This window comes from Pichia kudriavzevii, chromosome 3, assembly GCF_003054445.1.
Source record: "Pichia kudriavzevii chromosome 3, complete sequence".
NCBI classification, from domain to species: Eukaryota; Fungi; Ascomycota; class Pichiomycetes; order Pichiales; family Pichiaceae; genus Pichia; species Pichia kudriavzevii.
In genome coordinates this window covers 2,412,495-2,435,023 of record NC_042508.1, presented here as the reverse complement: position 1 = coordinate 2,435,023, position 22,529 = coordinate 2,412,495, and the positions used below count along the sequence as shown (strand labels likewise).

Sequence of the window (22,529 nt, the reverse complement as noted above, 5' to 3'; positions counted from 1 at the left end):
GGCGATTCTTCTATATTTCCATGTCTACACGTTTCTAAATATACTCGATGCGTGGAAATATCATGTAATTCCAAGTAAGTGGAAAACTTATCCACTGTAGGTTTCTAATTCGCCATTGTCCTCTCTTTGGCGGAGACTGTTACTGCGCTACTGAAATATGCTTCATTACTAGAGCAAGGACAAGTTGTGATATAATTTCATTGCTATAGTCCTTTGTCTGCTAGACGAGTTATAAAACGACAAATGTTTGGACGACTTGAGTGCTGGCGTTTATTGGTTGTAGTATCCGAAGATAGAGCTTGCGGTGCGTAGCCACTTGTCCAGCAGGTATAGCCCAGCAAACAACACCAATAGTCGAAAGCAGATAAATAATAAACTCCTTGGGTTTCCCTGTGAATATTGTTCCTCTGTCTTTCCAAAAGGTTTTCTCTAAACAGTGTTTTTAAACGGGTTTGCAGACTTTAGTTTATTTGAAGACTTGCCCATGATTGGCAGACCCAATCCTGAGAAATCCATGTCAAAAAAGAACCTCAAGTTATGCGATTGTTTATCTTTGTGGAAGTCTTCCACGCTAGAGGTGATTATCTGATTAGCTCCTTGTTTTCTTTCAGTTTATACGATTATAGTTGCTGAGATAAACCTTGTGAATTTCAAAGTGCTATATATAGTGAGCAGTACATAAAAACACCAGGCAACTGATATGTTTTATCTGTTCCCTTCATCAAAGTTGATTAACCGCAGAAAAAGGCATAACCTTGGTACATGACTTAGTATACCCCGTTAACCATTTGTTAAGTTTTGTGGTTCGCTTAGTCCTACATAAGTGATTTACTTTGACAAGTTAAGTATTGCACTTCGATACTATATCTTTTGTGAGCCGTCTACAATTCAATCCTCATGTAGATACTTACCCATGTTGATGTTTTCAAAATGTGCTGCCTTTAAATATTGGCTTTCTTAGCTACGAAAATAAATGTCCCGTTTAATACGTCCTTTTTTTCCGCTTTTCTTTGATATTGGTTTGCTTGAGACCAAATATGACAAAGCCACCAAACAATGCCGAATACAAGATAAATAAAGTGCAGCTAAAACAAGGAATAGTCCATGTAAAAGTTTGAAATGGGTATGGGGGCAAAACCACACCCATCACATGTATCCTGCAATTTCCTGGATTTCCTCAATGTGTTGAACATCAAAAGAGTATGAAGATGAGCGGGCAAAACTCAAAAAAACAAAAAGATATAAACAAGTATACGTATAGAGAAACTCCCATAACGAAGACGCATTAAGACCTTTCGTTTTGCAGTGTTCCAATGTAAGATACAGAACAATTTTCAGTAGTCTATCATGTATCTTTCGTAGGAAGCAAAAGTAATGTAGTGGGTAAGAAATTGCTAGAGTAACTACTATATTAATTTGTTGCCTTGTTTTACTGCTTATTTGTCCTAAAACTTCACAAATGTCTATTTCCAATTGTGGGAGCCCGTTTTAAACTACCATTTATATAGCATTGTCTTATGTAGGAAAAAAAACAATGACGAGACACCAAATTCTCCATAAATATCTTTAGTCCTTATTCAAATACACTTAATCTAGTTGCAGGTAAGAATAACAGTGCACTATTCATAACAAAAGCTGTCAGTGTGTTGCTCCTTTGATTTGTTGAAAAGTAAAGGTTTACAAATGGGAGTTTACATTTGCCGAGCCACCAAAATTAATATTCGCTACAAGCTGACAATAACTTTTTCCTTTATCCTTTGTAAAATCACCCTATGAAAATGGAAGTGGTGGGGAATTACAGATTAGACAACCATTTAACAATTGTTCCAGATACATGTCACGATCACCACTGGAAAAATTTAGAACTATCTTCAAGAGAAGTTCATCAAACTCAAGCCGCAGTAACAGCACTCAGAGTGAAAATAACAGCTTAACAATGGGGGGTGAAAACTATGATTATGACGAACCACCTTTAACACCGTTGGAGTTGCATGGCTACAAAAGTACAACAAAACATCGTTTACTGAACAAAGAGTTAGCAGAAGAGTTGAGGCAGCATGTTCCAGCTTTATTACAGATTAGCCATGATTGGGAATTGCTTTACTCGATTGAACAGTCAGGCACGTCGTTACAAACATTGTATGACAAATGCCAACCTCAAATAGGAGAGAGCGTGAATCGACGTAGAGGGTATCTGATAGTGGTCCAGGATACAAGGAAAAATATTTTTGGTGCATATATCAACGAGCATCTAAGGCCTCTAGATAAGAAGATATACTACGGAAACGGTGACTGCTTTCTTTGGAAATTGGAAAAGGGCGATGTTAAAGACCTGAATAACAAACATCAATCCATAGAGAAAAAGGGGGTATCCCTGAATTTGAAGGTTTTCCCATTTACATCAGTTAATGACTTTGTCATTTATTCCAATAACCAATTCATTAGTGTTGGTTCTGGTGACGGCAAATTTGGTCTTTGGATAGATTCAAATTTATCAATTGGTGCCTCCGATTCAGTCGATACTTTTGGAAATGAGCCTTTGTCTGATAGAAAAAAGTTTTATATACTAGGACTGGAGATTTGGAAAATATGCTGAATGGCCCAAAGACTGTTGTTGGCAGAGTCAGAAGCCACTGTTCAACACACGAAATTACTACACTAAGTTAGAAAAGAGAATAAGGTGTTACATTTACGTACGTTTTAATGATAACGGAGAAGTGACCTCTTATAGTAGCCGTCATTATTTTCATTGATTACTTTGTCGATACCTGATTCACCTTCGGCCACTCCACTTTCAGTTTCTAGGTCTCCAGTACCAGGCTCATTTTCCACTTCCTCATCCATTGGTTCTCCCTCGTCTTCTTCTATAGCTCCTTTGTTTATTTTCTTGCCTTTTTCTAGATTTCCGTGTGAATTTCCATCCCCCGCTTCTTCATCTTCAACAGCACCACTTTCTGATAATGACGCTGTCGAAACTGTGTCGAGGTCTAATTCAGGAGGGTCTTGGACATCTTTGAATACATCCATCTCTTCTAGCCCCAACTCGTCATAGAAGTCACCATCAATATAACCCTGATCTGCACCCCCACTGTAGCCAATGTTGAAGTAATTTACCCACAACCTTCCTAGGTATTCCCACGCTTTGGTGTTTTCCTCGGGAAAACTAAAAGCAGTACCTCTAGGAATATTCAGTGCCTTGGATCCGCCAATAATATCATACGCACACCACATATAACCCGAACATTGGTGAGTCATTGTCCATCCACGGGTAGGCTCTTTGCTTTTCTTTACGTTGATTGTGTACTCAGCAGGAGGTGGTATAATTGCATCCTTAATGATGACTGGGGACAAATATTCTTTCTTCAAATCAATCAATTTCTTGCCTGCGTTTCTCTGGAAATTAATATCCTTGTAATAGGAATCATATTTCTTACATGTTAAGAAACCTGAATTAATCCATAACAATTCGTGATGATCACCAATGTGCGCAGGGTGAGTGGTACAGATTTCGTTACTCAAGATCCCCCTATCTGGTGAAAATTCACCGACAGCAATAGCTGGGTTGGTATTAAAGGTGTACGAGTTTCCCATAATTTCTTGACCCAGCCAGATAAATTCCTTTTCGCCATGAAGGGACCCAGAGAATAATTTGAACATTTGTGCAATTGTTGATGCTAAGACACCATCGAATTTTTCTTTCTTATTAATGACAAATAAGCCTGATTCCATAAAATGTCTGGCAAATTCTCCGAAAAACCTGTTATTTAAAGTCTCATCTTTGACTTTAGGTAGCCCCAGATAGTGAACTTCTTTATCGTAATTTAGATACGATTTGAAATAATCAACTATGCCTTCGTAGATAAAAGAATTTAAAGCTCTATCTTTGAAAAAATATGCATGGGATTCTTGATATTGCGGGGAATTGAAAAAATTTTCAATGCTATCAACTATCACCGTATCAGTATCAAGCATGATCATTTCTTCAAAAGTGTTAAACAAATACGCCAATAGTTTCATACCAAAACCGCCATAGAAGTGCTTATATTTGGAATCAATTACATCGTTAACGTTAACATAAGTAATATCTAGTGGTTTCAAATTCAGTGGAACTCTAAATTCTGGGACTGACTTGGGCAATTTCATGATAGGTGAAGATGCTATATCGTTAATAACTCGGATAGAGTCTAATGATAAATCATTTTTGTGGAATATTTGGATAGGATATTCATTACCAGTTATTCTTAGGAGAGCTAAAAGACCAGCCAGTTCTGGTACAAGCGGATCATGTGCAGTGATAACCAAGCCTCTACCGTTCAAGCTCGACTGCAAGCTTTTTACAAAGCATGACTCTTTCAAGTGGGTTGTCTCTGTATATGGATCAATCACCGTAGGTCTTGTATGGTGATCGTACTTGGTGAATGTAGGATAGTTCCCGTTCAACCATGAAAACAATTTTGATTGTGCTATTGAACAAAATTCTTGTAATTGCGTATCGCTTGAAACTTGATCATTTTTCAAGAATATATTAGAGAAGAATTTCAAATGGGTAAATGCGTTCTTCATTTCCTTTGCAGAGACTTCATTGTGCGCCAATTTTTCATTTTTGACACCGGAGACAACTTGCTTGAACCATTCGTCGTTGACACCTAACGCTTTTTGTTCGTCTTCGGAGAGCTGCTTCTTAATTTTCAGCCATTTCTTCAACCTAGAACTGATAAATTTCTTAGGAGCAAAAGCGTCTTTGTAAATGGTTTCTTGGATAGGCCTGAACTTATATTTTGATTCAGGTATAATGTGTTCTACATAAAACTGCGCCTTTTCCAATTGGGTCATATCCTTGTACTGTGCATTTTCGTCTTTCTGCTCATACTCCTCTAGTAGTTGGAACGGATCTACCGAGTTAGTAAAACTTGCAGTCTCAATAGGTTCGTGAACTAAATCATCCAAATAGCCAATCAATGACCACTTCTTGTAGAAGTTTTCAGATTTCAAGTCTTTCACAGTTTTGATAGTTTTTAGGAACTTACCTTTGAATGTTCCCTCATACGATTCATCGAATACTATATTTGGGGCAGCCGGTGTAAAATATAAATAAACATTGAGGACAAGTACGACAAGCGTAGCTACCAGGATGAGTCGTTTACTTCGACGAAAGAGCAGCATTGTAAATTATCCCCACAGGACCACTAAAGACAGTTGGCCTTGGTCTCTTGTATAAACCAAAGAGGTGTACTTAAGAAGAATAATGTTAAGACTGTCAGGAAGTTCTTGTTTATTATTCTGAGGCTTTGATATTATATTGTGTTCCGTGGCGCGAGATATAAAATTGTGTTTATTACCACACGCATTAGGAAGGTTTTTCTTATTTTAATTATGATATATTGAAATATATATATATAATTATACTAGTATACACAAAACATAGCCGGTTTTGAACCCATGTATACACCATATTAGATGAGAACTGGTGCTATAGGGAGAAAAAGACAATGTTTTCAAAATAATTGGGCTTCAACTGGAGCTAATATCAACAGCTTGATGTCTTTTACATCAATAAAGCACCTGCTGCTAAAGCAGCAGCACCAGCAGCATAGTAAGAACCAGCACCTTGTGCAGCAGCACCAGTGAATGTAGCGTCACTTGCAGTAGTGTTTGGGTGTCTTGCTGGACAGTTGGTAACTTCTGGACCACATGAAGTGATGGTTTCAAGTTGGGTGGAGTATGCAACTTCAGTGATGGTGGAAGAAGCTGCTAAAGCGGAAGCTGCGAATAAGACGACGGTGAAGAATTGCATTGTAATAGAAGGTTTAAGGAGTGACTGTAGTTGGATTTGTTTCTGTCAAAAGAAGAAGGTTAATATTCATTTTTCTTTCAGCATGGACATAAGTAATTCTGGAAGACATATGGTCCTTTTATAACATTTTTTGGGTTCAAACACGGTACACAAACTCAACTTGGCTCAAACACGGTTTGAAAAAGGTCTATAGTCTAGAAACAATAGGAAAAGTGCAGACAAATTGATCTCGGAGTTTCTTTTATTCTCATGAAAATCTCTCTGTAGGGCGAAAGATAAACATAGGGCGCGTTTACAAACGCGTTTTCAGACTTCTGAAGCGTGTTTTTTTTTGAAATATCCATTGTCGTACAAAAAGACGATGGCATTATATTAGTACAAGGACTACCCACCTGTAGTGAAGGTTCTGTACTTTCGGCATCTGGATAGCGTGTTCTGTCCCGGGGAAAAAGAGAGAAGCAAAAATATAAAGAAAGAGAAAGCGGAGGACCGGCACTACCAGAGACGGTTGACCTGCTCGTGGCACTATCTAGATAGTAGTATGCAGGAAAACATGTTCTACATTATATCAGGCTGACTGTCTAATGTTGATTACTACAAAAAGCTTTAGATCCTATAACGTGCTCCACCCTCCAATATCCGTCAAGTTTTCTAGATTCTGAGCAACGACATTTTGAATATTGTGGGAGAGCCAAATGTTCTTTTGTAGTTCTTCGTACTTTTTATCACTCAGCGTCACCTCATGTCCAGACTTGAAATCTCTGTCTAGTTCTCCAAATTCGTCACGGTATGGGCTTTCAATGAACGATCCTTTGCCATTGTCCAGTAATAAGACACAGTTATTTCTCGGCAAGAAAAAAATACCTTTGCCACTGTTCATACACTCCCATCTCAAGTGCATGGTACATGAACCAAAATGATCACCGTACCTTTGCTTTTGTAAGCTCATCATTTTACCACAAAACATACATATAGCTGGCTCTTCATATTGTTCTTCTGCTGGAAGTGAATTGTAATAGTAAACATAAAAATCGTTCAGCGTCTCTGGTAAATGTATCAGTTGGATCTTACTTGGATATCCAATTCTGGAATTTAGCAATCTAGTTTTCTGCTTCGTATCTACCATGCCGAAAAATTCAGGATTTAAGTTCTCAATAACCATATCCACTGTTGGTATAGCCATAACCATACAGATCTTATCACATTCTCGTAGATCTGGATCCACCACCAACATTTCTTCCTCAAAAACAGGATACTTGGCATATGCCAAAATCAGCACTTTCCTCAAAAAGGGTGTAACCATTTTGATAGTCATAGAATAAACCAGATCGATAATTTCATTGGGGATTCTTACACTTAGGAATGAAGAGAGCAAAATGGAAAACTTATTCCTGTCACCAGTGTATCTTTCCCTTATTATCAAATCGTAGTTGATATGTTGTCCTTTGCTTTCCTTGTCCGTGATAACAACCATCACTTTCATTAAGGACTGTATTATGTGCCTAACAAATAAAATACTGGCTAATTTTTTGAATGAGAAGCCAATACATTTGGCCTCTTCACAATGTACTAGTCCTGTAAAATAATCTTGCCCATCGAACAAAAGCTCATCATTTTGAAAAAGATTATAGTAAAGCCCCGTTAAGCTTTGGGAGAACAAAAACGGTTCGTTTGATGACTCTTGGGCTCCCTTTGTGACACCTAAGGTTGATTTGAAGACCTCGCTAATTTGCAACCACACTCGAATGTTTGTCAAAGATCGACTATTGAGTTGATTAATCAGTAGTTTCTTTTTAACTTTGGGGTTGTAATTGTCACCTCTCAACATAATCTCTAACGATTCGATTGTTTTTGCAATTATAACACCAAATGACTCAAAAGGAGGCGATACAGAAGTCACACTTTGAATACAATCCTGTAATACTGCAGGAAAGGCATCGTCTTTGAATTTTAAGACTTTGCTGGCCTTATAGTTCATGGTTTTCTCCAGAAACCAGTTCTTCTTATCCATTTGCATCTTCACATTCTCAAGTAATTCATCTCTAATTTTCTCTTGAATAGTATTAAGCCTTGCAATGTCAATATCAACTCTAGGTGTCATTATATCAGGCAGAGCAACGCTCTCACTAAACTGAGTAAAGAACTTTTTAGAATTTTGCGAATAACAAACTGGGATGAACACATTGCAGATTGTCTTACATAGAGGACATATGAATTCGTTTCTTTGGATGTTTTCTGGGACTGTTCTAGTTATCTGTGAGAGTTGTTTATCAACTGAAGTTTCATAATAATGTTTAAAACAACTAGCGTGCATACCATGACAACAGCCTGTAAAGACAGCCATATTATCGTAAAATCCCGGATGATAGGGGGATTCATTAACATCTGGAAAACCAGGACCAATGACTGATTTTGTTTCTACTGTCTTAATATACTCAAAAAGCCCAATTGGAGCAGTTTCATTTTGATCTAATGACAAATTTTCGCCAAATGCCTTGTAGAACCAATAATCATTGTCCGTCGGAACATACCTAAACACATTGCTATCTGTAACATAACTGAAAACACCAAATATTTCATCTTTCTCAGAAGCAGGAATGTGACACAGTAAACATTGATGTTCAGGAAATTTCCAAGACTTTGGGGGGTCCCCACAGGACACATAATCTATACTTTCATCCTGATTGGCATGATGTGATTCTTTCTTCAGCGAACTTGTGTCCACGGGATTGATCTCCGGAACAACCTGACTAGAATCTCCACTTGGCGATAGTGCAGTATCGTTCAAAGAGTCAACAGACCTATTAATTTCTGTCCCACTTTCGCTTACACTGTCCAATCCTTCATCCATAATAAAGTTTTCTGCAAACTTTTCCCTTTGTCTCTTAAGTTTGGCAAGAAGCTTGGTTTTCTTTTTTCTTGCTAGCTTCTTTTTTTTTTCAAAAGAAATATCGGTGTTTGATTTGTTCTCATTATCAATAAAGTTAATGCCAGTTTCAATGATTTTGAAATCAAAATGGGGTATTTCTTCTCGAAGGTCATAGTTTCTTGAATCCAATAGGTAAAAGATGATTTTCATGATACACTTTAATTGTGCAGATGATTCTGGCGCAGCATTCACCTGGAAAATATCCCATAACTGAATAAAAATCGACGCCAAATCACTGGTGCTGACATAGTCAATATTCTTATGCTTCAATGCTAAGTGAAGCAAATGCAGAGTTAAAGTAAATAGTGACTCGTGATTTTCCTTGTGAGCGTTCTTGTTATTCACATTATGACCTATCATTCCGCCCTTGCAAAACTTTATTGAAGATTCAATGAATGAAAGAACTTTTTTATCGAGTAAAATATCGGTTACTCTTTCAAACGGCCCGTCATTCCAGTCGATCTCTTTAGGTTCAAGAACTACCTCATCGACATTCGTACCAGAAACTCTGGAGATGTACAATTTTTTTTCAGCAATGCAGCTGTCACGCCTATTAGCCGTGAAGTAAACGTAATATGGGTCAATTGTATCCAGTAGGTGCGATTTTAGCTTATAGGTCCGTTCTTGAGATATATCAGAAACTGAATTTGACAATTCCAGGCATTTATTAAACATGATAGGGAATTGTTTTAATGTTATAATGTGGTCGCCGATTCCAGAGGTAATATCCTTATATGTCTTCTCGGAGTATAGGACTGAGTGAACAATTTCTCGTTGTATCATCAAGTTGGTTATTTCAACACCGTCTCGTTTGTGAAGATGTAAATCTTCAGTGACCAAGTGTATTAAAAACAAAATAAACTCTTCTAGAATCATAGGTAGATAAGCCACAGGGTAAGGGGATTTTTCTTGTTCACCGTTCAGCCAAGGGAGTAAATTCCACCGGTCAAATAGCGTATACGATACTAAATCTAGATTGTTGAAGTAGCCAACATAAATTTGACAAAGAAATAGATCACGCATGTAGCCGAATTCTCTGCTGGCACCCAAACGATAGAGATGCATTTGCGACTTTAATGACGTACCATTTCTCACCCATAACCCAACTTTGATTTGGGAAAGCAAAACAATCTTTCGAAGAGGGATGTCAAAAATTCCCATTACACCTTGATACGAATGGCTTTTTAGTTCAACTGGATAGTCATGATGTGAAAGATAAAACTCATACTCACTGCAGATTATATCCATGATATGTTTAACAGACTTATCAGAATCAACAGACTGATCCATTTCAATCATTAGGGAAAACATGATATGTAGCGGGTGCAAGAAACTTAATTTAGCCTCCAAAACATTAGATTCAACCTGATTATATTTTCGGATTTCTTTGCATGGAGAAAATAAAACGCCTTCATCCTTGTCTTCACCAACATTAACTAATGAGTTATTGGAAGATTTTGAGTTTTCCCGAAATGTCAGGTCAATCAGTTTTCTAATAATGATTGTATATAATGTCTCTGTAAACGATCTCTTCATTGTATTGGAATGCGTATGGTAAAAACAATCCATTGGATTGCCCTGTGATAGTAGCTGAACTTTGGTAAGTCTACTTAACACTTTTCCAACATTCTCTGACAAATGTGAAATGACCGATACGGCATTGAAGAAAACGGTATAATCCTGGCTTTCATACTCAACATGTTTTTCGGCTTCTCTTTCAAACGTTGGCTTACCCTGAAAGAGGGCCAAAAGATCAACGTAAATTGGGAAGCACTCAAACATAGTAAAGATGTTATCAGCTTCTGGATTTCGAGTAATGATATATGTCAAATCTAATAGCACGTGAGCCCATTTTCGATTCTTCAATGCATTAAAACAAAGGGAAGAGTTTCTATTGTCCGGTATCTGGTAGCCTTTACACATATTGGTAGTCAACCCCATGGAAAGATATCTATAGATTGATGTGATGATATCAGTGATGTTCTGATGCCTTAGAATCAAAATATCATTGGTGGCACATGAAAACAACTGAGTTGATAATATAGGCATAACAGACAGCTCTGGTTCCCTGTCTATCATTAAAAAGGATGTAAAGATGGTATCATAAACATCTAAGAATTGAGCAACAACCATTGTTGAAAATTTGGGATTTTTGGCAAAAATAGGTATATAAATATCATGTAAATTAATTCTTGTAGCCCTGCAAAACCTAACATCAAATGATAAAAGACATTGAAACCTGGAGTCTTGATATAATTCTGAGGCCTTTGGATCATCAGTATATCTACATTCTTGTTTCAAACGATCCGGAATATCCCATGGTTTTACAAGACGTCCTGTTATGTTAGCCAACCGGATATTCCGTGGATTTATTAGTATCTTATCACGATGAACTTCTATCCACTGGTTCATACATCCGGAATTGTAGGGTAATAAAAATGATAAGGAGATGGTATTTCTGATATCAGCTTCCACTCGTGCAATAAATGACTTTGATAACTGATTAATCCAATTGAATATTTCGTCAACCATCTCTTCTCTAAAGGCTTCTCTAACATTGACAATACATGAAGTCAATCCACTTGAAGATAAATATTCTTGCTTTCTGACCAAGTACGGAATATGTTCCGACACCATGACAACTGCCCTGCCGTGATCGTCACATCGGGTAGCAATCATTTCTGCATATTCCTTTACCTTTCCAGTAGCAAAACGTATCCTTTGCACTGCTTCTGAATATTGATGGACATTGTCCGAGTACAGCAAAAGTGCATACTTCTCCACGTCAGGATCTAAAGAGCCATAAACATTTTGTACTAAGGACGACATGCTATGTCGAAGTTTGATTTGGTCCATGCTCTCTGGTGGAGAAACGCTTGAAATCGAGTGACTGGTAAAATCAATGATAAAATCCAAGAGAATACCTAGAAAGATGCCCAAATGTTCCAATAAGTAGGGTGACACATGGGTTTTCAAAACTTTTGTTCCCTTCTCATTGTAGTGTACACAGATTGAAGTTGGGTATGCCTCTTTATCACCACAATCACAGCACCCAGCCATATCCCGTTGAATGATGCTCTTATGTATGTCGTGTCCCCTGTGGTACTCTGGATCAAAACAGTTTTTACAAAGTGCACATGTTTCGTCATAACCGCAAGTGAAGCATCTGAAACAAGTTTCACCCTTCACAAATTTATGCCCACAGAAAGTTTGGTAATGGTTAGAATAGGTCTCGGCATTCTGTAAGTCTTCAGGGTGGATTTGAGAGAATTGTGTAAGTGATTGAAAAAGTCTCTCTCTCACACTGGAGGTGAATCTATAGTGGTTCTCGTGTGCCAACAGCAAAAGAAACAATCGCAACTCGGCATATACATCGCCTGTGGTATCAAGGATATCCATCTTATATACCTATAGAAATATGTATATAAGTGTGTGTATGTGCTATCCACTGTGAGTTATTGTAATACGGTCTTTAGATGCACCTCTACAACGCCATACCAACAGTATCCTGATTAAAAGATATGAGCCTTGAACCACACGCCCTCGATATAGCCCGAAAAAAAAAAGTAAAAGAAAAATTATAAAGACTATATTTCTTTTTTCTCAAAGCTTAATCTCAGCGCTCGAATTCGGTACAAAATTTAGCATGACAAATTCATGTACTAGTATATTTTAGTTACAATGCCGAGCCCCCTTTATAGCTCTTCTTTCCTGGTCATTGCCTAAATTCGGTATATACATACTGCTACACATACCTCAAGCTGTTGATAGCTGGTACTTCATCCTTAACTTATACTTTATATACCTAGCTATAAATCTATGAGATTAACTACTTCTGGTTCCGGTTTTGTTTCAACTTTTAATGTCGGTGCCGCCTTGACTTCTCCGTTTGTTCCTGTATGAGAGACGGTTATCTCTGAATTGACAGGCACACCTGTTGTTTCAGGAATGGGTGCATATTCCAAACTCGACAATACTGCAAGGTTAGGACCTTGTATTCCAACGATACCAGTTGTTTGTGCCGGTACATTGTACGTTACCGTTGGTGCAACCTCATGAGCTCCATCAACTGGTGATTTGAGATCGAATTGATAGGACTGCCCCTGACTAGCTGGAGGCTGTTGTTCCTGCGGTTGGGGCGGCAAATTCTGCTGATATTGCTGCAGTTTATACACTTGTGGTTGATGTGAATATGTAGATTGGGGTTCTAGGGAGGACTGTTGCTGTAAAGGAACTCTGTGTGGTTGAAGAGGTACTTCGGGTTGAGAAGACATTTGGGATTGCAGTTTCAACGGAAACGCACCAAACCTTGTATGTTGCGCTCTTAGGATCTCCTGTTCCTTTTGAAATCTTGTTTGTAGTGTATCATCGTATAGTCTACTTATGGCGAACAACTTTGAATATAATGTTTGGTATTTTTCAATTTCCTGTAGTTGATTAGCTATTGCTGCACCAACCTTTGGGTGAAGCAAAACCAAATCTGAATTCATTTTAATCAAACTGGAGTCAAAGCGGCGCTTTTGCGGGGGCTCGGATTGTACCTTATTAAGTATGTCAACAAAATTAACAACAACTCTTTCATCCTCTCCCCGTATCCCAGTTGAAACGTAAAATGCGTCACCCACGGCATGTTGCGGTGGATTTTGTAAATAAGCCGGTTCATTGCTGCTCGTATTTCTGCCACTACCTTCTTGCATCGGCGTCAATGAAGCAGAATAAGGTTCTTGTACTAAGTTAGCATACAGGCCTGTGCTCTTGGTCTCTTCTCTAACATGATCATTCGAAATGGTCTCCTTATTCAAGTCTTGCAAACTTGCTTGAATGGCAGCCTTCACATCCTCGTCTTCATCATCTTCAGTAGGTCGAATATCACCAACAGATAGCTGGTGCGAAACAGCTGAACTCTTCGGTGCTGATTCATTTAATGACAATTCAATAGCCTTTTTAAATTCTTCATCTTCTGTTCCCAAGTCAGTTGCAACCTTTGCAATGTCAGATTTTTTTCTGTTATGTTTCTTGCTGTTTTTCTTTCTAGCAGCTTTCCTCTCACTATAACACGTATCGCAAACTCTTACTGGGATAGTAATCCCAAATTCGGGTAGTTCAATCGTATTAGAAGAATGTGCACCACAGAAAACACCCCCACACGCACGGCAGTGGTGTTTCCGATTCAGAAATGTGAATAGTTTGGAGCATATCATACAAGCATCCGAGTCTTGCCATTCGGGTGCCACTTTAGATACTATCATGTTTGGATCCACAACTTCGTTTATCATTGGAAATTCAAAACCATCGTTCTGTAACCTCTTGTATGTTTGATTAATGTATTCAAACTTTGGATTCGTGCTTACCATTATTGACCATGCTTGGATGTGCTCCAATATGTAGGTCTTAACAGAGTCATTGACATCATCAGATTTCAAAAGATTGATCAACGGATCCATGAATTCTTTCGACGCTATATCCAGAATAAAATGTTCCCCACCATTTTTGATACAAAAGTCTATCAACTTAAAGGCTGATTTTTGCATATTTATGTTCTCTGCATTAACGAATCTCTTCTTGAGTAAACGCATCGCCTCTTTTGGGGGAACTTGTTTGGATCGGATAGTATCTGTTATTTCTAAGGCGATTCCAAAATCTATATCGCCATTGGGGATAGATTCAGAGGTGGCCGCTTCAATTTTGGTCTCAAATTCTGGATATCTATTAGATATAAACCAAGCCATGTTACTTTTGTAATCACAATATGAGACTCAACAGTTTTGAAAGGCAGCAAGGTAAACTCAAAAGACTTTGATAATCGTGCTAGTCATGAATGTTAGATGCGTCCCGCCACCTGAGGGTCTCTCAGCGAGAATTTTACAAATCTCAAAACGTTATTTTCTTAGATATAGCAGGAAATTACAAGGTGTTTAGCTACTAAATGGAAATCTGATGATAGGAGTAGAGGGGAAGGCAATTATGCAAATGCTTATGATCTATAGAGTTTCTTCTTATACGTGTAGATTAATGGGATTTTTGATCGATGCAGATGTATTTATGGCTGGGGATAAAATATTGTGGTCAACAATTGCGACTGCATTGGGGAAGTTGTGGGACTGTGTTTCTTCATCATAAATTGCAACATCTTCATCTGTCAAAACAACCTGCTTCCTTGCTTCTAGCTCTTCCTCCAGTGATTGCTCTATAATAGTATCCCAATCGGTAGTTAAGATATAGTACAATTCGGAAGATGCCACAAAAAACAAACCAACAAGCAATCCCAACCATAAACCAAATAATTCATAGTGTAGGGAGAAAGCGCAGTAGAAAGAAAATGGTATAGCCAAGACATAGTAGCTGAATAAATTGAGATATCCACCGATGTATTGCCTACCCTGTCCTCTCAAAACTCCCCCAAGCGTACATGACAGACAATCAGGGATCTGGTAAATCGAGACTATAATTAAAACTTTAGATGCCAAATGAACCACATCGAGGTCTTTTGAAAATAAATGTGTAATTGAATCCTTCAATAATATCAGGATAATACAAGTGAGAGTTCCAAACACCACCGCAACGTAAATTATGGCCCTGGTTGATTTTATCGCCGCGTCCTTAGATGCTGAACCAATGAACCAAGCAATTCTGGTTGATCCAGCAATAGAAACAGCAAATGGGATTTGGTATATGATTACACCAATTGAGGTGACAATCGACTGAGCAGCCAAAGCTGGGGTCCCAAACTTTGCACTGGCAAAGGTGTTGATTTCAAAGGCCAACCACTCAGCCTCAATCATGATTATACCTGGAAGGGCCAATTTGGTGATTCGTGACCAATTCGTAAAGAACTCATAGGTGAAGCCACACCAGCACTTATAGCCATCTATAAAGCAGGTGTACATGAAGAGAAGCAACGCCATCAAAGAATGGGTGATGACAATTGCAGTAGGTGCACCCAAGAAACCAAAGCCTATTGTCGGGTTCCAGACAAGCAAGTAAGTCAAGACAAAATTCAATGGGGCACATATACATAGAACAATTGTTGATGCATGGAAAATTCCCTGTGCCTGTAGGTACTGTTTCAAAACCTCAAAGATAATAAACCCAGGGACACTGTAGACAAGCCGTGATAGGTATTGTCCTGCTAGCAGACATGCTCTCTTCTCAGATATGAATCGGTCTAACAAGTAATATGCACCATAATTCCAAAAAAAATAAATTCCAAAGTAGAAAACGAATAGTAAAAGACAGCACCTGACGGCGTAAAGGCCAACAAGCCTGTAGTTTTTACGCCCATACGCTTGAGGACATAATGTCGATAGTGACGAAGAAATACCTTCAATAACAGCGAATGCTGATATATTTGCCATTAGATTAGCTAAAGAAACGGCACCTAGCTCGTCTGAGCCCAAGTTCCCGACAAAGAAGGGTGTTGAAATGGATGACGAGTATTGTAACAAAAGCGTAATGATCAAGGGCACAGAAGAGCGCAACATCAGCACCACTTCCTTGAAAACAGTGGTTTCTACCGGTTGATATTCCCCATTGATTTGTGATGTTGACGCAAGATTGAGATCCTTGAATCTGGAGGATGCCATAGATGACTTTCTCCTACGCTGTATTAATTCATGCTGGTCGACTTGGCTCGTGGTACCATAGTACGGTGCTGTTGAATCTGGATTACTCAACAGTGGTTGGTTGAGAAGGAGATTCTGCCCTGAATGGCTGGGTACACTTTCGGACATTGGTATGTTCTGAAGTAACTGCTTTTGATTCCTTTAGTTTAGCCGAGATGACTGTCCGATAATTTAGTATAGCTGCTCATCTGGTGTATTTAAGTATGTAGCAATAAATCAATAGATAACGAAACACCAGCTAAATCTTAGTTGGCTCTCATTCACGAAACGGGCGGTGTAATTTCTCCTTCGGATAAACCTGCCTGATTTGGAAAATGCGCAGAAGTGCACCGCCAAAAAAATGTCACGTGTAACCCGTCAATGCGCCACATATATATTGGGAAATTATTCTGGGGCGTTGTATCTTTATTATCAGAAATGGAAGAGTTTTCGCTGAGCCGCGGAATGGGTTGTTTTCATTTCTTCAATCTGCTAGAACACCTGATTATAGTTATTACATAGCACGAGGGTTTATTAAATTGGAACAACATTTGGAATTCTGTTAACTTGCATGTTTGACGTGTGTTACGGGCTCCAAAATGATACCACTATTAAGCACAGCAATATTTTGAAATTGCCAATGAGGAAAAAAAGGAAAGATAAAGAGCTTGTTACAAGTAACTCCCACATATTTTTTTGAGTAGAATTGCACAAGTATTCGGATCATGTCATGAGGATCCTTTTTCCAAAGTGTATCTAATCCAGCAGTCGTTCAGAGAAGAAGCAATTACATCTGTTTCTGCTTAAATTGTAGTGTTCCCCTGCTGGTAATACCGGTTTTGGATGTGATTGCTTGTGGTTAAAAGTTTTAGCCCCACTTTTTAGACTTTTGTATGGCTTTTCTTGCTTGTTTATTTTTTGTTTTATGTACAATTCTCCAGAATTTGGTCTACATTTCAATGGGTAGTGTCAATGAGCGGGGAATTGGAACCTAAAAGTAGTTCAATGGTAATCCAAGTGTAGTTTACTGTTATTCGTACCTGCAAAGTTAGAATGCATTGTCTTTTCTATGCACGGCTAAGATGCTGAGCAGACAATGCTTGTGTAGAATCCACCAAAAGAGTACTCTATTTGTTCTGCCATTGACTGCAACTACAGAGCCATTCCTTCACATGTATAGAATATACACATAAAGAAGAGATGACGATTTTACATCAAGAAAAAAACAGCCATTTCTGCAAACTTTTAGGTTTAGCCAGTTTTTCAACAGAAAAAAAGAAGAGTTATGTTTTTATTTTTTTTTACCTTCGAAAGCTATACTATAAAAGCTACTTTCCACATTTTTCAGATGAATAGCAACCCCAGTTACGTAGATGTGTTTTGGGTCACCTGCATAGAAGGTATTTGAAACATCATGAAAACTGTTTCACCCTCTGTGAAGCATAAACACTAGAAAGCCAATGAAGAGCTCTACAAGCCTCATATGGGTTCAATGGGTCTGCAATGACCGCATACGGGCTTGGACAATTACCTTCTATTGAATTTCTGAGAAGAGATACATCTGACCAGCAATGTAAGCAGACAATCCCAATTCTGTAAACAACCTCTTTGTCCATAATTCCCCATCAGAGGAGTGAAAAATGCCCTCAAAACGCATGCGCCACTCCCACCTCTCAACTGCACTGCGCCACCTCTGAAGGTCCTTTCAGGGGTCGACTACCCCGGACACCTCGCAGAGGAGCGAGGTCACGTACTTTTAAAATGGCAGAGACGCGCAGTTTCTTGAAGAAAGGATAAAAATGAAATGGTGCGGAAATGCGAAAATGATGAAAAATTTTCTTGGTGGCGAGGAAATTGAGTGCAATAATTGGCACGAGGTTGTTGCCACTCGAGTGTGAGTATATATCCTAGTTTCTGCACTTTTCTTCTTCTTTTCTTTACCTTTTCTTTTCAACTTTTTTTTACTTTTTCCTTCAACAGACAAATCTAACTTATATATCACAATGGGTAAGGAGAAGCAACACGTTAACGTCGTCGTTATTGGTCACGTCGATTCTGGTAAGTCTACTACCACCGGTCACTTAATTTACAAGTGTGGTGGTATTGACAAGAGAACCATTGAAAAGTTTGAAAAGGAAGCAGCAGAATTAGGTAAGGGTTCTTTCAAGTACGCTTGGGTCTTGGACAAGTTAAAGGCAGAAAGAGAAAGAGGTATCACTATTGATATTGCTTTATGGAAGTTCGAAACTCCAAAGTACCACGTTACCGTTATTGATGCTCCAGGTCACAGAGATTTCATCAAGAACATGATTACCGGTACTTCTCAAGCTGATTGTGCTATTTTGATTATTGCTGGTGGTGTCGGTGAATTCGAAGCTGGTATCTCCAAGGATGGTCAAACTAGAGAACACGCTCTATTGGCTTTCACCTTAGGTGTTAGACAATTGATTGTTGCTATTAACAAGATGGATTCCGTTAAGTGGGATGAAAACAGATTTGAAGAAATTGTCAAGGAAACCCAAAACTTCATCAAGAAGGTTGGTTACAACCCAAAGACTGTTCCATTCGTTCCAATTTCTGGTTGGAATGGTGACAACATGATTGAAGCATCCACCAACTGTCCATGGTACAAGGGTTGGACTAAGGAAACCAAGGCAGGTGTTGTTAAGGGTAAGACCTTATTAGAAGCAATCGATGCTATTGAACCACCTGTCAGACCAACCGAAAAGCCATTAAGATTACCATTACAAGATGTTTACAAGATTGGTGGTATTGGTACTGTGCCAGTCGGTAGAGTCGAAACCGGTGTCATTAAGCCAGGTATGGTTGTCACTTTTGCTCCAGCAGGTGTTACCACCGAAGTCAAGTCCGTTGAAATGCACCATGAACAATTAGAACAAGGTGTTCCAGGTGATAACGTTGGTTTCAACGTTAAGAACGTTTCTGTCAAGGATATCAAGAGAGGTAACGTTTGTGGTGACTCCAAGAACGACCCACCAATGGGTGCAGCTTCTTTCAATGCTCAAGTCATTGTCTTGAACCACCCTGGTCAAATTTCCGCTGGTTACTCTCCAGTCTTGGATTGTCACACTGCCCACATTGCATGTAAGTTCGACGAATTAATCGAAAAGATTGACAGAAGAACTGGTAAGTCTGTTGAAGACCATCCAAAGTCTGTCAAGTCTGGTGATGCAGCTATCGTCAAGATGGTCCCAACCAAGCCAATGTGTGTTGAAGCTTTCACTGAATATCCACCATTAGGTAGATTCGCAGTCAGAGATATGAGACAAACTGTTGCTGTCGGTGTTATCAAGTCCGTTGAAAAGGTCGACAAGGCAGGTAAGGTCACCAAGTCTGCTGCTAAGGCTGCAAAGAAATAAGTATAGCCATATAGTTTAATTCCTTTATACTTTTTATAACTATTTCTTACACTAATTATTATTATCAATTATTTATTGTAGAACTTGACTCTTGCGTCGATCACCATGACAGGGCTATCTTAACAAGGGGTAATTTTTGTTGATGGAGTCAAGTAGCTTTCCGACGGGAAGTGTCGATGCCTCTGAACGAAATCTTCCGATTAGCTCTGCAAAGAAGTGGAAATTGTCAGCGCATTATTATAATTGCAAGTTGGAGAGATAGCGATTAAGCTTTTGACTTCTACTCATATACAAACTTTTTCTTATTCTATAAGTATCTATGTTTTCCTGAAAGAGCATTCTCTTTTCTCTTTTCGTCTGTAGAGTAAAGAAACTTCTCGTTCATCCTATTCTTTAGCCAATGATGGACCAGACGAAGTTAGAAATCATAGATTTGAACGACATCTCCAAGAAGAATGCCGAGAAAATTGTTCATGCCAGTTCCACCCAGGGATTCCTCATGTTTGAAGGCCATGGAATCACCGAAGAGGAAGTGAATCAACTTTTCGAATACTCCCACGACTATTTCAAACAGTCTCTTGACGTGAAGAATAGGTGTCCTATCCAACTAGACAATACCGGTTATACTGCGTTTGGTATTGAAAATTTGGAAGAAAATGACCTACAGCGTGGGTTTGGAGACCCCAAGGAAGGTTTTAATTTTGCAAATTTCAACTTGAGAACAGGTATACCAAACCAGCAAATTCCTGAATTCTGGGAAGACAAAATTGATGTGATATCTGCTACTGTTTGTAAGCTGAGGAATTGTTTGAAACGTTCGTTAAGATTGTTAGCGGAAGGTTTGGAAATTGAAACTTCCAACGGTATAGACCACGATTGGTTTGTCGAAAGACACCATGATGATCACTTTTCCGGTACCACGTTTCGATTCCTGCGTTATCCAAGTCCTGTTCAACCAGGCTCCACGGAGGAGGAGAAGGCGAAACATAAAGAGTTGAATGTCGCTGGTGCTCATACCGATTACGGCACAATCACAATGTTGTTCCAAAAAAAAGAGGAATCTGGTTTGCAGTTGTACTCACAAGTGAATAAGCGATGGGAAGAGGTCCCCTATGTCCCAACGTCTCCTAAGTATGCTGCTTCCAATGAAGCCGCACCTTTGATTGTTAACATTGGCGACCAACTCTGTTATTGGACAAACGGTTATTTGAAATCAACCATTCATAGGGTCAGGTTTCCTAAGGAATTGCTCGATCAGGGCAAGGATAGATACTCTATCGTGCTTTTTGCACATCCGGGGGACGACACTCTACTAGAGCCCGTTCCTAGCAAGATTATCTCGAAACTCAAGGGGAGAGGTGCAAGTGAGTACATGGAAAAGCACGGTGTCGCACAAACTGCTGGCCAACATTTGACCAACAGGTTGAAGTCCACTTACGGCTGGAATTATTGATTCCCTATAAATCAAAACAGGCAAAACATTGCCGAGGAATACATTGTTGCTTCCTGAATATTTAAAGAGTCTCAGTATTGCCTTGTAGTCTTCTATAGAACAGTTTCTCCTTCACTACTAATTTCGACAATGTTTCCCTTCTCTTTAAGCAGTGTTTTCATGAAAATGAAGCGCGTTTCGTGTTTCTTTTACATGTGATACTTGTCCCTCTTGAGTGTAGAATTGAAGCAGATAATCACTAAGTATAGGTACATGCTCAAAGGTCTTGGGAAATGGATAGATGGTTTAAACCATTCTAATTCGCCGGAGAAAGCCGATTACATAGAACAGATCGACGATGATATTTATCTGTGTGATGAAGAATTGGAACGAATTCACCATCGAATAAGGCATTGTTTAGATGACGATAAAGACTATATTCCAAGCGAGGAGAAAGAAGGCATCGAAGACACCCTACGATTGATGCACGAGGAAACAGAGAGATGGGGAAACACCCGAGCTCCATACCGTGAAGAACGCCGAAACTACATACCCGAAGCTTATAGTGAACAAAATATTGAACATGAATTACGGAACAGCGACGACGAACTCATCAGTTACTGCATGCGTTTAGAGCGGAACAATGCCTACCTTCTTCAATTCATTGAAAAATTTGAAGAGGTAAGTTTCAAAAAGAGGTACTCAAAACTATTACTTGATAAGGAGGAGTTGGAAAGAAATTACGAAAAGCTAAAATCCACAAACAAGAAGGTATACTCTAGTTATTGCGATTTATTGGATGAGGTAAAGTTGCTCAAGAAGGCCAATCAGGAGTACAAGGGGAAACTACAGAATGAATCCAATGAAAGAAAGCTCGAAAAGGCTGAGGTGGAAAAGCTGAAGGCTGCAGTTGCTCGTCTAGAAAGCGAAAATCAGGAGAAAGACCAACGGCTAAAACAGCTCCGATTCGACAATTCAAAACTTAGCAAAACGGTCTCTGACAAAGAAGATGAAATGATCAAACTCCGGGGGAGTGCCCTTGCGACTAAAATGAAACTCGAGAGGGCTGAGCGCCTTATTAATAAACGGGAGGGGCAACCGAAATTGCAAAAGTCATCACAAATCATCTCTTCTGGAACTTCCACTGTTAACAGCGTCGATACTAAACCATTGGAGGAATATGGTGAGAGTGCAGTGAGGAAGGAAAGGTTAAATCCTAGAAGAGCAGAACCTCCAAAAAAAGAGGAAGAAGAAGAAGAAGAGGAGGAAGACAAAGATGAGGTGGACGACACCATTTCTTTGCTGGAGAAAAAATATTCAAACAAAACAAAGCAGCCGTCACTGTGACAGCATCTGACGCAGATTCAGAAATTTGCGAATCCTTTTCCATGGG

General features: G+C 39.0%; 8 protein-coding genes across 8 annotated transcripts; 4 read left to right on the top strand and 4 right to left on the bottom strand.

Annotated features, from left to right (window-relative positions):
- Positions 1-1,834: 1,834 nt before the first annotated feature.
- On the top strand, positions 1,835-2,596 carry C5L36_0C11240 (uncharacterized protein; the record flags this gene model as incomplete). The annotated part of the gene is made up of 1 exon (XM_029466836.1): positions 1,835-2,596. One exon carries the CDS (start codon positions 1,835-1,837, stop codon positions 2,594-2,596), a length of 762 nt encoding a protein of 253 aa, XP_029322696.1.
- A 104-nt stretch (positions 2,597-2,700) lies between these two features.
- Positions 2,701-5,163, bottom strand: C5L36_0C11230 (uncharacterized protein; the record flags this gene model as incomplete). Its single annotated transcript, XM_029466835.1, has 1 exon — positions 2,701-5,163. One exon carries the CDS (start codon positions 5,161-5,163, stop codon positions 2,701-2,703), a length of 2,463 nt encoding a protein of 820 aa, XP_029322695.1.
- A 1,244-nt stretch (positions 5,164-6,407) lies between these two features.
- On the bottom strand, positions 6,408-12,122 carry C5L36_0C11220 (uncharacterized protein; the record flags this gene model as incomplete). The annotated part of the gene is made up of 1 exon (XM_029466834.1): positions 6,408-12,122. The coding sequence occupies one exon, from the start codon at positions 12,120-12,122 to the stop codon at positions 6,408-6,410; it is 5,715 nt and encodes a 1,904-aa protein (XP_029322694.1).
- A 410-nt stretch (positions 12,123-12,532) lies between these two features.
- On the bottom strand, positions 12,533-14,452 carry C5L36_0C11210 (uncharacterized protein; the record flags this gene model as incomplete). Its single annotated transcript, XM_029466833.1, has 1 exon — positions 12,533-14,452. One exon carries the CDS (start codon positions 14,450-14,452, stop codon positions 12,533-12,535), a length of 1,920 nt encoding a protein of 639 aa, XP_029322693.1.
- A 267-nt stretch (positions 14,453-14,719) lies between these two features.
- C5L36_0C11200 (uncharacterized protein) lies at positions 14,720-16,453 on the bottom strand (the record flags this gene model as incomplete). The annotated part of the gene is made up of 1 exon (XM_029466832.1): positions 14,720-16,453. One exon carries the CDS (start codon positions 16,451-16,453, stop codon positions 14,720-14,722), a length of 1,734 nt encoding a protein of 577 aa, XP_029322692.1.
- Positions 16,454-18,327: 1,874 nt separating this feature from the next.
- C5L36_0C11190 (uncharacterized protein) lies at positions 18,328-19,704 on the top strand (the record flags this gene model as incomplete). Its single annotated transcript, XM_029466831.1, has 1 exon — positions 18,328-19,704. The coding sequence occupies one exon, from the start codon at positions 18,328-18,330 to the stop codon at positions 19,702-19,704; it is 1,377 nt and encodes a 458-aa protein (XP_029322691.1).
- Positions 19,705-20,104: 400 nt separating this feature from the next.
- C5L36_0C11180 (uncharacterized protein) lies at positions 20,105-21,157 on the top strand (the record flags this gene model as incomplete). The annotated part of the gene is made up of 1 exon (XM_029466830.1): positions 20,105-21,157. One exon carries the CDS (start codon positions 20,105-20,107, stop codon positions 21,155-21,157), a length of 1,053 nt encoding a protein of 350 aa, XP_029322690.1.
- A 252-nt stretch (positions 21,158-21,409) lies between these two features.
- Positions 21,410-22,483, top strand: C5L36_0C11170 (uncharacterized protein; the record flags this gene model as incomplete). Its single annotated transcript, XM_029466829.1, has 1 exon — positions 21,410-22,483. The coding sequence occupies one exon, from the start codon at positions 21,410-21,412 to the stop codon at positions 22,481-22,483; it is 1,074 nt and encodes a 357-aa protein (XP_029322689.1).
- Between the last annotated feature and the right edge of the window lie 46 nt (positions 22,484-22,529).